The 12460-nt window shown below is 38.5% G+C and overlaps 1 protein-coding gene across 1 annotated transcript; it reads right to left on the bottom strand.

The window, feature by feature from the left end:
- Positions 1-1562: 1562 nt before the first annotated feature.
- Positions 1563-5111, bottom strand: LOC110103878 (cytochrome b561 and DOMON domain-containing protein At5g47530-like). Its single transcript, XM_020832778.2, has 3 exons — positions 4528-5111; positions 3418-3672; positions 1563-2159 (listed from the first exon to the last, which is right to left on the bottom strand). The coding sequence occupies exons 1-3, from the start codon at positions 5041-5043 to the stop codon at positions 1818-1820; spliced, it is 1113 nt and encodes a 370-aa protein (XP_020688437.2). The 5' UTR covers positions 5044-5111; the 3' UTR covers positions 1563-1817.
- Positions 5112-12460: the final 7349 nt, after the last annotated feature.

Here is a 12460-nt window from a genome sequence, read left to right as displayed (position 1 = left end):
TATGATTCCACTTTGCCACCCTTTAAAAATATGAAGCTTCTAGATGAAAAAGATGGGTCATTCACATAATGGCCTAAAAATCCAATCAAAAGATTGCTTGATATTCAAAGAATATTAGTGGAAGCTCACCAAAGCAACTCACTTGACCACCCAATTATCTTAACCCCTAAGTTCTCATCATGGGCAGTTGACTACTTATGTATGTTATTTTCCATTGCTTTCATATTATATTACCCCATCATATTACATGATAAAAAATAGTAATTAAGAACTTATTATAAACAATAATTAGATATTAAAGAATTAATTACCAATAACATCTTGTATTTTGTTGCTAAGACTATGACTATTTATATATTTTCAATATAACAACTCTAATTCAAATTTTTGGGGCAACTCCTCATTTTCTTCAGTTAATTGTTATCATGAATGCTTCTTCTCCTCATTTGTCTCCTATGCATAGAAAATTGGAGGGAGGTCATATTAAAAAATTATTTATTTGACTTATTATTTTTTTTCTTTCTCTTAGGCGCTTCGTTTGTGTTTTATAAATAGCTTTTCAATACATAATTTTTTGAAAAAAAAAATTACTAAAAAACTGCTTTAAAAAACGTTAAGAAAGCTATGTCAAACAAAACCTTAGTTAAGTTGTAAGAACATTATTTCATATGCTATAATTTTTATCATATTGTTGAGCAAAGTAGGGGTGTCAATTTTATGTCACGAGTCGAGTTCGGGTCAAACTCAGAATTGAGTTGGCATTATTCGGGTCAACCCGAACATGACTCAATTTTTTGGACCCCAACCTGACCCGCTTCAGATCTCGCGTCAACCCGACATGACTCAAATGACATGGGGCCGACCAAAACTTGCTAATTTTCTGGTCAAACAACGCGTCAATATCTGATTTTCGGGTCAAAACGGACTTTCAGGTAAAAAAGGGTCAATTTTAGGTTTTTGGGTCAACCTGAACCCGTCCCGATTTTTGAAACGAGTCAATTTGTTAAACATGAACCCTGATCCTAACCCAAAATTTTCGGGTCGGATTCGAGTCAGGTTTTCGGGTCGTGTCAAATATTTATTTGACACCCCTAGAGCAAAGTATTCTGAAATATTTTTTTTAAATAGCAAGTATTTTTTATTTTTTCATATAAATAACATCCATTTGTTTTTTTTTTCTGTTTTAGTATACTTTATCTTGTCATAAATAAAATATAAAGCTAAATCATACATTGATTTATGTTATTGTAACAAAAAAAAAGTCGTTTTAAAAAAGTTGCAAAGAAACAAGAACCATTAAAAGAAAATTTCATGATATCTATTTATACCTTCCTAAAATACTTTTTACAAACCACTAAATAAATTAAAAATTTACTAATTTTTAATGCAAAATAGAAGAACAAAATGAACTCAAATGATAACATAATGATTGAATAAATATAAATAAATTAATGAGAAATTCGAGCAATAAAAAAACCATTTGGTAATTATAAAGAGACTGACTAAAATAATGCTCAATATATAAATAATATATATAAAAAAAAAATTTGGCTAATTTTACATACAGAAGGAGCCAATAGATTATACTGGAAACCCTCAATCCATTGATCATACAATCATGAAGAAACATAGAGAAAACTATATCTAAAAGCCAAAGCACAGACAAATCTGCAGCTACAAAATCTAAAACCTATTAAAAATTACAGCTCTATCAACCACCCTCTCTATGCCTGTAAACATCTAAAGATAAAGAGATCTCACAAAACACCACACACAAGGAAATAATCCTCATCCATAACTCTTCTGCATGTATTGTTCTAAGTTACCTGATGCTGCCTGCTTGCACCATAACCATTGGTGCCATTGAGGCCATTGACACCATTGGTGCCCCGATGCGATTTCTCGGAGCTATCTGACCTCTTTCTCTTCAGGACGATGCCCCAAGTAATGGCTTCAAGGGCGACGGCGATGCCGCCCAAAGTTACGATTATAGCTATGTAAGCATGCTTCCATTTTCTCTCAGGGTCCAGGATATCAAATCCCTTGAAGATGTTGATCACACTGAGGATTATGACAGTGTAGCCAATTACATGGTGGTAAATATTCCAGTAGAGGCGGTATTTGTGATCCTTTTTGGGTCTTAAAAGCAATGCAAACACCTACATACATTTTTAGATCAAATCCATCAGAATTCAACAGCAATGGATGCCCATTTGTGATCAATGTTTTCTTCATGAGAAGTAACCTGTAAGGATTACGTACCATCCTTAAAGTACCTAGTTTTGATGAAAAGCCATAATTTTGCAGGAGTTGAGAAGTTTTTTACAGGCTTTTCAAGTATAAAATAACTAGTTTAGTCAAGTTTATAGGATTATATGAATTTTAGTAGAATTAAACAAAAAAAAAATAGTTCAAGGACTGGAATCAATCAATCAATACTTGCAGACTTACAATCTAGCCACAAATTGCGATAGTTACACTTTACTTTCATTCCTGTATATCTTCTAAGACCATATTACATTAATTCATCAAAGGATGTAGATGATATGTTACGAAAGCGACCGAGATGGATAGAAGCATAATATCTTAGAAAGATTTTTGCAACAACAACAATAACATCAAGTTTTTGTTCCACTACATGGAGTCGGCTACATGAATCCTTTTTTGCCATTATGTCCGGTTAAAAGTCAAGTTCTCGTTTAAATCTAATAAAGAAATATCATTTCTAATATTTTTTAACCGAGCCTTTTTAGGTTTACTTCGACCTTTATTAACATAAGTCAAATCTAATACCTCAACTTTCCTAACCGAGTCATCAGAAGGCCTCCGTTTAATGTGACCAAACCATCTAAGGCGACTCTTTCTAATCTTATTAATGCAGCGGCTACACGCACAAAGAAGAAAACCAGGAAGGGAAGTTCTAATGGAACAGTAACAAGGCTTCTCAAGCCCAAAATAAAGTTTCTAATGAAGAAGATGATCCCCGGGACCTTTCCCCACAGGAGTAATAAAGCAAAAACAAATTATAAAATACTTAATTAAAGAAAAACAGTAAATTGTAAAAGCTGCTCCATAACCGATTGTCCAGGGCGTCAGGAGGCCAGAGCAAATGTTCCGCATGAGCAAAGTACTTAACGGATGACCGCATCACTTATCTTCCACTAGAGCTACTCCAACCTTTTCACGTGCATGCTCATTTCGTATCCTATCTCTAGGGGTCAAGCCACTCGTCCACCTAAGCATCCTCATCTTTGCAACACTTAACTTAGTATTATGCTTCTCTTTTAATGGCCAACATTCGACGCCATAAAGCGTTGCAGGTTTCACCACCATCCTATTGAATTTTCCTTAAGAAAGATTTTTGCAGATTGATAAAAATTCAGGTATGCTGTAATGGAGATGTACAGAAAGGTATACCTGAAGTGTAGCAAGGCTGAAGAGAGCGATCCCGATATCGCGGTGAGAATCATATGTGATTCCTTTTGAGTCGCTGCCGAGTTTAAGGCCAGTTCCCCATCCAGCAACTCCAACAATGTATGCAGAACACTGGCAAGCAACATGGAGATAGAACCATGCTGGATCTGCAGACTTGAACACTCTCATATACCTCGCGATGATCGCTCCAATAGGCATCAAAATGCCCCAACTCACTGCATTCAGAACTCCATGGATCTGCAATCCATTAAGATAGCAGATAAGAATTTTGTGGGAAGGGCATCTCCAACCGAAAATCTCATTTTTCACTCTAAAATGCAGTGTAACAAAAAAAAGGCGTGATTCTCCTCCAATCGAACTCCATTTTGCGTCTAGGTAACCGTCTTTCTCCTTCGCGCGTTTCATCGGCAAATCCGGTATAGACAAAAAATAACGCAGGTGAACAGTGCAACAATCCAATATTGACATCACATTGTTTACCCGCAACCAAATACCGGATGTTTTGCCGTTCGGCTGGAGCTCGCGAGCGACGCTATTCATAGGTTTGGAGTTCGGTTGGAGAATGCAAATCCCCAGTAATTTTAATGTTTCAATTTCCGGTTTCTGCGATATTATTTGTCCTTCAGATATAGATCTACATAGAAACCAGAAGTTGCTCATAAATCTTCAGCGCAATCAGGAAATCCAAACAAAAGGGCTCCTTTGGTTCCTTGTACTCGAGAAAAAAAATTGAAGTTTTTAAAAAAAGACACTTCAATTCATTCAATATGAAAATATGTTTATCATATTTGAAAATTTTATAAAAGTTTAAAATTGATGCTAATTATGATTACACCCAACAAAAAAAATATATTTTTTTTCTAAAATGAGATTTCTATCAACAAAAAAAAATGCCCAAAAGACAAATCAGAGTCAGCAGCTTATAAATTTTGAAGAAGAATCAGAACAAGTCAACAAACCATCCCTGATTCCTGCAAACCAAATTCTTCAGGCAATAAGCACCCATGGATCTAAGAAGCAGCTCTATATCCCTAAAAATGGCGGAGAATCATGAATCAAATAATCAAAATCGTTGATTTCAAGCGCGCTTACATTCTTGCGATGCAGCCTCGAGTTCCCAGATCCCGATGACTCTCCTGAGAGCAAATCCAGCGTCGCCGTCGATCTCACATTCGCACCAGTAGCCGCATGCCCAGAAGGCATTCCATTCGTGAATATCGTCGAAGACTGCCACACATGATTCACCTTCGTCTTGTTGTTCGGAAGCTCAATAGTCGCGTAAATACTCATAACATTGTTCGAGAACTGAGAAGACATGCTATAAATCTTGAAGCTGAGGCTGGAGTTCCTCACAGTCGTGTTCGTGTAAGTGATGGGATAAGTGACAGTAGTCATGACGCCCTTGGAGTCATAGAAGGCGAAGATGGTTTCTGCGCCGTTCATGCCGGTGGCGGTAGGGTTGAGAGCCCAAGCGATCCAGCCGTCGGAGCTCTGCGGCGCGCGGTAGGCGATGTCGACGGTGGAGTTTGAAGGATGGTAAGTCCAATGGAGGTTGGCGGAGAGCTGTGGGAGGGAGTTGCAGAGGGAGTAGAGTTTGTTTTCGGGCATGATGTCATGGGCACAGCTTTGTTGGGAGAAAGAAAGGGGGAGGAGAGAAAGGAGGAGGACAAAGAGGAGAAGAGGGATCGACATTTTAGGGTAAAGGTCAGATTTTTGGTTTAGGTATTGATGAAAGAAAGAGGATTTGTGGGGAAGGACGAGAAGCGGATCGGAGAAGAAGCAGGTTGAGTTCTTAAACTAAGAAATGGAGAAAGATGGAGGAGTTGTTGACTGGTCGGACAATGGAAGCTTCTTCTCTTGCCCACCCACACGTTCCATTCTCTCTCTCCTCCCAGTCACACTCTCTCTCTCTCCCCCGTCGTCGATTCTGGTAAGGGAGTCGCTCTCCGCTCGCTAAAAGCAAATCACCTCTGTTTGGAATTGATTATCAAAACGATTTTAAAATTTGCTTCTACCCGAAATTTTCTCATACTTATCATGAGGGGCGGACTCAGCTTCTTTTGTCACATGGACCAAAAAAAAAAAAAATTTTGGCATAGCCAAAAACGCATAAGACTAATAAAATTAGGATAAAAAAATTGTTTAAGAGGAGGAAAAATGTCCAAAATATTCAAAATATTCTAAAATATCCCCTCTAAATTTTTTTTAGGGTGGCCCCCCCCCTCAACTCTATAGAAAAATTATTGGGTCAGATCATCAGACGTGTTCGGAGCCCAATAAAAATGCGTCACATCACTTCCTACTCGGTATGGAGCTCGATACTGAGCAGTACCAAGCAGTATCGAGCTCGGCACTGTTCAGCACTGTGAATACCGAACGTAAGCTGTCTTCGGTGACCTGACCCAATAATTTCCCCAACTCTATGGGGATCCGCCCATGCTTACCATTTCAGTTTGAAATAAGCCAGAAATTATTAGCTAGAAATTTAGGATCCGTTTGTTGCAATTTTTTATAAAATTGTTTGTAAAATTATTATTGGAGAAAGTAATATTTTTAAAAGCTATTTTAGATAGCATCTTTCAACCACAAAAATTACATTTTATAAAATTGATAGTAAAACTATTGTGATCCGAAAAATAAAATAGTAAAAAGAGTCTCAAATGAAGCCATACTTATGGTCTTAATAAACACGATAATAAAAAAATTGTTGTTCCAAACATTCCTAAACCTCAATTTTTATATAGTCTAACATATTCTTAATTTTGTTAACTAGTCTTAGGCAGGCTCATTAGGCCTTCATGTGTGGATTAATTATTCTTTGCAGACACCGGATGACATCTGAAGACGAATTATAATGTGCAACGTCATTTTTTTTGCTATGTATTGGTACTATGTACCGGATGATGTAGCGCGCTTTCATTCGTCTCTGAATGATCCGTGTCCTCACATAATAATTTCTTTCATGTGTGAGCGCCATCATACCTTTTTATATATAAAAATTTATATTTTATTAATCTTAAAATAAATATAACGTTTTGAATTTCATCTTAGTATAATATATATAGAAAATATCATTAAATATTTAATCTTTTCTATCATTTTTTTTAATCTTTTCTATCATGATAGTATTAAAAATATTAAACTTATTTAATTTTTAAATTTTTTTAATCTCAAAATTAATTTAATAATTTTATATTTTATTTTAATTAAAAATTGTTGAGAATATTTTTATCAAAATTTGATCTGATTCTCTGTGATGGTCTCATGGCAAACGCATGTCCCCGACGTTGTAAAATGCCCCTATGTTAGCACTGGAACAGCGTAGCCTCGCTAAGCCGGCGGTACAGATTACGATACCGCGTTATGAGTATTTAGTTCGCGAATATAATGGTAGTTATGAGCTCACGTGCACCGTACGGATGAGTTTTACTCTTGCTGGGACATTTAGCCAAATTGTCAAACTCACCTAAATGGTAGGCAAATTTTAAAAGTAGTTATCATTAATAAATAAATTATGTGATTAAGTATATTTAAAAAAAATTAAAAATAGGCATAATCATTCATTTAATGGATGACTTATTTGTCTCATCAGCATTATAAATTATTTTAAAATATTAAAAAAAAAATATTATAACAAGTTACTTGTTAAACGAACGACTTGATACAGTAAATTATTATTTAAAAAAAAATACAAAAAATAACAGTATAATGTAATAATGCATATTAATAAATTTTATTAAAATTTAAATAGTTTCTAGACTTGGGAATGGAGATGGGAAGGGAGCTTACCCGGGTTCATGTTGTAAATATATAAAATTAGTTTCTCTTGTATTTACGTTATTATCTTTGTATTTTCTATATATGTATTACGTTGTAACCATTCAGGTATTGAATATACAGTTTCTTATTTTCCTTCTTCATGTTTCTCTGCTTCGGCTCTTTCCTCTCCTGAGGTTCTCAAGATCCTCTAACATGGTATCAGAGCCATCATGGGAGATCAAGATTCTCTCACTTCTCCTCCTCCTTCCTCCTCCACCACATCACCGATCACTCCACCACTGTCTCTGCCATCCCTGTTGCACTAAAGTTCTTAGTATCCAACATCAAGAATCTTCTTCCCTACCCTCTGACGACTGATAATTACCCTATATGGCGAACGCAAATCTTGCAACAATTCAAGGCCAATGGTTAAGTCGGCTATCTCACCGGCGCAACTTCGTCTCCTGCCGACGTTTCTACTTCAGACTACTTAGCCTGGAAACTCGTCGATAGTAATCTTCTATCTGCCCTGTTTTCTACTATATCTCAATCAATTCTTCCATACATCATTACCTCTACTACCACTCATGAAGCCTGGGCTGTTCTTGAAAAACGCCTTCAACCTACGAGCCGATCTCGTGTCATTCAGCTCAAGAACGAGCTCTATCATGTTCAACTCAAAGATCTTACAATCGAAAAATATCTCACCAACATCAAAACGATTGTTGACAATATTTCGGCCTCCGGATCCAAAATTGATCCGGAAGATATTATCATTCATATTTTGAACGGTTTACCTCCATCGTACAACTCGTTCAAATCTACTATTCGTAATTCCCTCCTACCAATTGACCTTGACACTTTCTATGCTCTCCTCTGTAATGAGAAAATTCACTTGCATCAAGAAAATCTCAAAGAACAGGCGTCTGGTTCTACAGTCAGTGCTTTGTACACCACCTCCTCCACTCAATCCAGAACAAGATATCAAAAACGTCCTCCCAAGAACAAGATGCAGCCAGTCACCGCCAACAACACTGTGCCAAACTATGTTCCGAACAATACCAATTCTCCTCGGTCCACTTGTCAAATTTGCGGGAAACCAGGTCACGTCGCTCTAAATTGTTGGCACATATGCAATTTCAAGTATGCACCTACTGTCTCGCGGCCACCTCGAGCCTTTCTTGCCAACCCGAACTCTGCTCCCACCCAAGAATGGGTTCTGGACTCCGGGGCCTCTACCCATCTTACTCCCGACGGACAGAACCTCCAATGTGCTAGTCCTTATCTTGGATCCGACAATGTCTCGATTGCAAACGGCGCCCCGCTTCCTATTCAAAGTTCCAGCCAGGGTCTTCTACCTTTGCCTGACACGCCTCGTAAGCTTCGTCTCCAAAATTTACTTCATGTTCCTTCTCTTACTCACAATTTGTTGTCCGTGTCCAGGTTAACAACTGACAATTCCATCTCTATTTGCTTTGATTCTAACGGGTTTGTGATTAAGGATCTTCAGGATCAATGCACGCTTCTTCGTGGGCGTCTTCATAACGGACTCTATCAAATTAGCCTAGCCCCACCTACTCTGCATACTGCTTTGTCGGCTCGCATCAAGAACACAAATATGTGGCACGCTCGGCTTGGTCATCCTCACCACAAACTTATGCCAGTTTTAGCTCCTCATATACCCGAACTAGCTAATATCTCCAATTCCCTTATCTGTACTTCTTGTAATATGGCCAAGAGTCATAAATTGTCTTTCAATAAAAGCATTTCCCTTACTAAAGCTCCTTTTGAGTTGATCCATACGGATGTTTGGGGGCCGAACTCCATAAAATCATCTAATGGATACAAATTCTACATACTTTTTATTGATGATTGTACAAGGTACTCCTGGCTTTTCTTTATGCATACCAAACAAGAAGCATTGTCGAAATTTAAACTTCTTTGCAATTTTATCAAAACACAATTCAACAAAACTCCAAAAATCCTCCGCTCTGACGGCGGAGGAGAATACACAAGTAAAGCGTTTAAAACTTACCTACAAGACAATGGCATCGCTCAACAATTTAGCTGCCCTCACACTCCCGAACAAAATGGCTTAGCCGAGCGCAAACACAGACATGTTCTTGAAATTGCTCGCACTTTAATTCACGCGGCCAATCTTCTGCTCAAATTTTGGACTGAAGCAATATCTACGGCACACTACCTAATAAATCTTCTTCCCTCGACTGCCATTTCTCTTCACAGCCCCTATCAATGACTAACCGGCACCATTCCCTCATACACTCATCTTCGCACGTTTGGGTGCCTATGTTTTCCTTGGTTGAAACCTTACGCACCCAACAAACTTGCACCCAGATCCGAAGAGTGTGTGTTTATTGGCTACTCTCCACAACACAAAGGTTACAAATGTCTCAACTTATCTACCGGCAAAACTTACCTGTCTCGTCATGTTGTGTTTCATGAGACCATTTTTCCCTATCTTAACAATATTCCTCCAATGCCTGCTACTAATCCCAGACTTCCGCATTCCATCCCACCGCTTCTGCTAACTCCCTCCTCTGCCACGTCTGTTCAGCCCGTCCAGCACACCACACCGGCTCCAAACATTATCACCGAAAATATAACTACCTCTGGACCGATTGCTTCACCTATTAACTCTTCACCCAGCATCACTGTGAACAAAATACCCAGTGCACCATCAACTCAACCCACTCAAAATTCTGTTCACTCAACCCACATGATGCAAACGAGACTCAAATCCGGGATATCCAAACCCAAGCAAATTCTAAATCTGCTCAGTCACACAACTGCCACTCCTACCCCTCTTACTTATAATCAGGCTGCTAAACACCCTCAATGGCAAACTGCTATGCTTGAAGAATTCAATGCCCTACAAAAACTTAGCACCTGGACACTCGTTCCGCCACCACCTGACAAACACATTCTAGGTTGCAAGTGGATCTACAAGACAAAGCTTCTTCCATCAAGACAGGTTGACCGCTACAAGGCAAGACTTGTCGCCCTCGGATACGATCAACAGTACGACATCAACTACACGGAAACCTTCAGTCCTGTGGAAAAAATGATGACAATCCGCATGCTTTTAACCATGGCCGCCAACCGTCAATGTTCCATACTGCAACTCGACGTTTCTAATGCGTTCCTCCACGGCGATCTGTTGGATGACGTGTACATGCGCCAACCTCCAGGATTCATCAACTCGACGGCTCCTAACTCAGTGTGCAAACTCAACAAATCACTATACGGTCTAAAACAAGCTCCGCGACAATGGTTTCAAAAACTTACTACATTTCTTCAGTCCAAAGGATTCAGGTTTAGTCGTTCTGATCCCTCCTTACTTATCTACAATCAAAACAATACGACTATTTTTCTACTAATTTATGTTGATGACATCCTTTTGACAGGAAATGATAAACTGGCTATCAACCAACTTCTACAACAATTGCACACTCACTTTGCTTTAAAACAATTAGGCCAAGTTTCTCTATTTCTTGGCATCCAAGTTCTACAAACTCCTTCCGGTTACTTCCTCTCTCAGCAACATTATGCTTCAAAACTGATTCAAGATGCAGGTTTTCAAGATTGCAAGGCTGCTCCTACTCCTGCTGCACCGGCCGCCAAACACAATAGCACAGATGTCACTCCATTTCATGATCCGACCTTATACCGCCGCCTAGCCGGCTCTCTACAGTATCTTTCTATCACTCGTCCTGACATATCTTTTGCAACTAATTTGGTGTGTCAACACATGCAGGCTCCAACAACGAAGGACTTCCAAGATCTCAAAAGAATACTTCGCTATGTCAAAGGCACTCTCACGTTTGGACTACCTATCCAGCGCGGACCACTTCAACTAATCACCTACATAGATGCAGATTGGGCCGCCGATACAACTGACCGCAAGTCTATATCCGGATCTTGTACCTTCTTAGGAGCAAATCTTATATCTTGGTATGTAAAGAAGCAAGCCACGGTAGCCAAGTCGTCTACCGAAGCTGAATACCGGTCGCTTTCGGCAGCCACATCGGAAGTCATTTGGCTTCATCGCCTTGCTGCCGAACTCCACCTACCGCAGACCGGACCAACACAAATTTTCTGTGACAATACGTCCGCCATTGCTCTAGCCAAGAATCCGGTCTTCCATGCTAGAACAAAACATATCGAAATTGACTACCACTTCATTCGGCAGCACATTGGATCCGGCGACATTCAGCATAATCACATCTCTTCTCATGACCAGATAGCGGACATTTTCACAAAGCCTTTCTCCATAACCAGATTTCAAGATTTACGTCACAAATTAACCATTCGATCAACGAATGATTAATTTGATGGAGGCTGTAAATATATAAAATTAGTTTATCTTGTATTTACGTTATTATCCTTGTATTTTCTATATATGTATTACGTTGTAACCATTCAGGTATTGAATATACAGTTTCTTATTTTCCTTCTTCCTGTTTCTTTGCTTCGGCTCTTTCCTCTCCTGAGGTTCTCAAGATCCTCTAACACATGTTTCCAATTGCTGATGTGCATTTCATAATTTATGATTTTTTCTCTTTTATTATCTAATTGCCGATGTGAAACTGATCTTAGAGAAAGGATACAAAATGAGCATATACATGAAAAAGGCTGGAGTAGCTCCAGTGGAATATAAGATTAGAGAGTTCTCTTAGATAGTTTGGTCACATAAAATTACGGACTTCTAATGGAACTTTTATTTGGTCCGGTGAACGTACGTAGAGCTACGTTCGGCCGGCACTAAGATCGCGCCAAAACGAGAAATACCGAGCAAATACCGAGCAATACCAACAATAACGAGAAATATCATTATGTGAAGACAAATACCGAGCAATACCGAGTAATACCAAAAAATACCGAGTTTTTCCAAAAAATAACAAATTTTTTCTAGAAAAACTCGGTATTTTTTGGTATTACGGGGTATTGCTCGGTATTACTCGGTATTGGTCTTCACATAGCGGTATTTCTCATTATTTCCAAGCAATACCTAGCAATACCGAGCAAATACCGAGTAACTCAGTGATGACCGAACGTAGAGCTACGTCCGGTCAGAGGACCTAACAATAATTCCTTCTTTCTAATGACCCGGTTAGGCAAGTAGAAGTATTAGATTTGGCTTATATTAAGAAGTTAGAGGTATACCTAAAAAGGTTTAGTTAGAAAATATTAGAAATGACCTTTTTTTATTAGATTTAAACAAGAATTTGATTCTTAACATGACACA

This window comes from Dendrobium catenatum, unplaced genomic scaffold, assembly GCF_001605985.2.
Source record: "Dendrobium catenatum unplaced genomic scaffold, ASM160598v2 fragScaff_scaffold_938, whole genome shotgun sequence".
Lineage (NCBI taxonomy): Eukaryota > Viridiplantae > Streptophyta > Magnoliopsida > Asparagales > Orchidaceae > Dendrobium > Dendrobium catenatum.
Note: the sequence above shows the minus strand (reverse complement) of the source record. Positions and strands in the feature narration are given on the sequence as shown.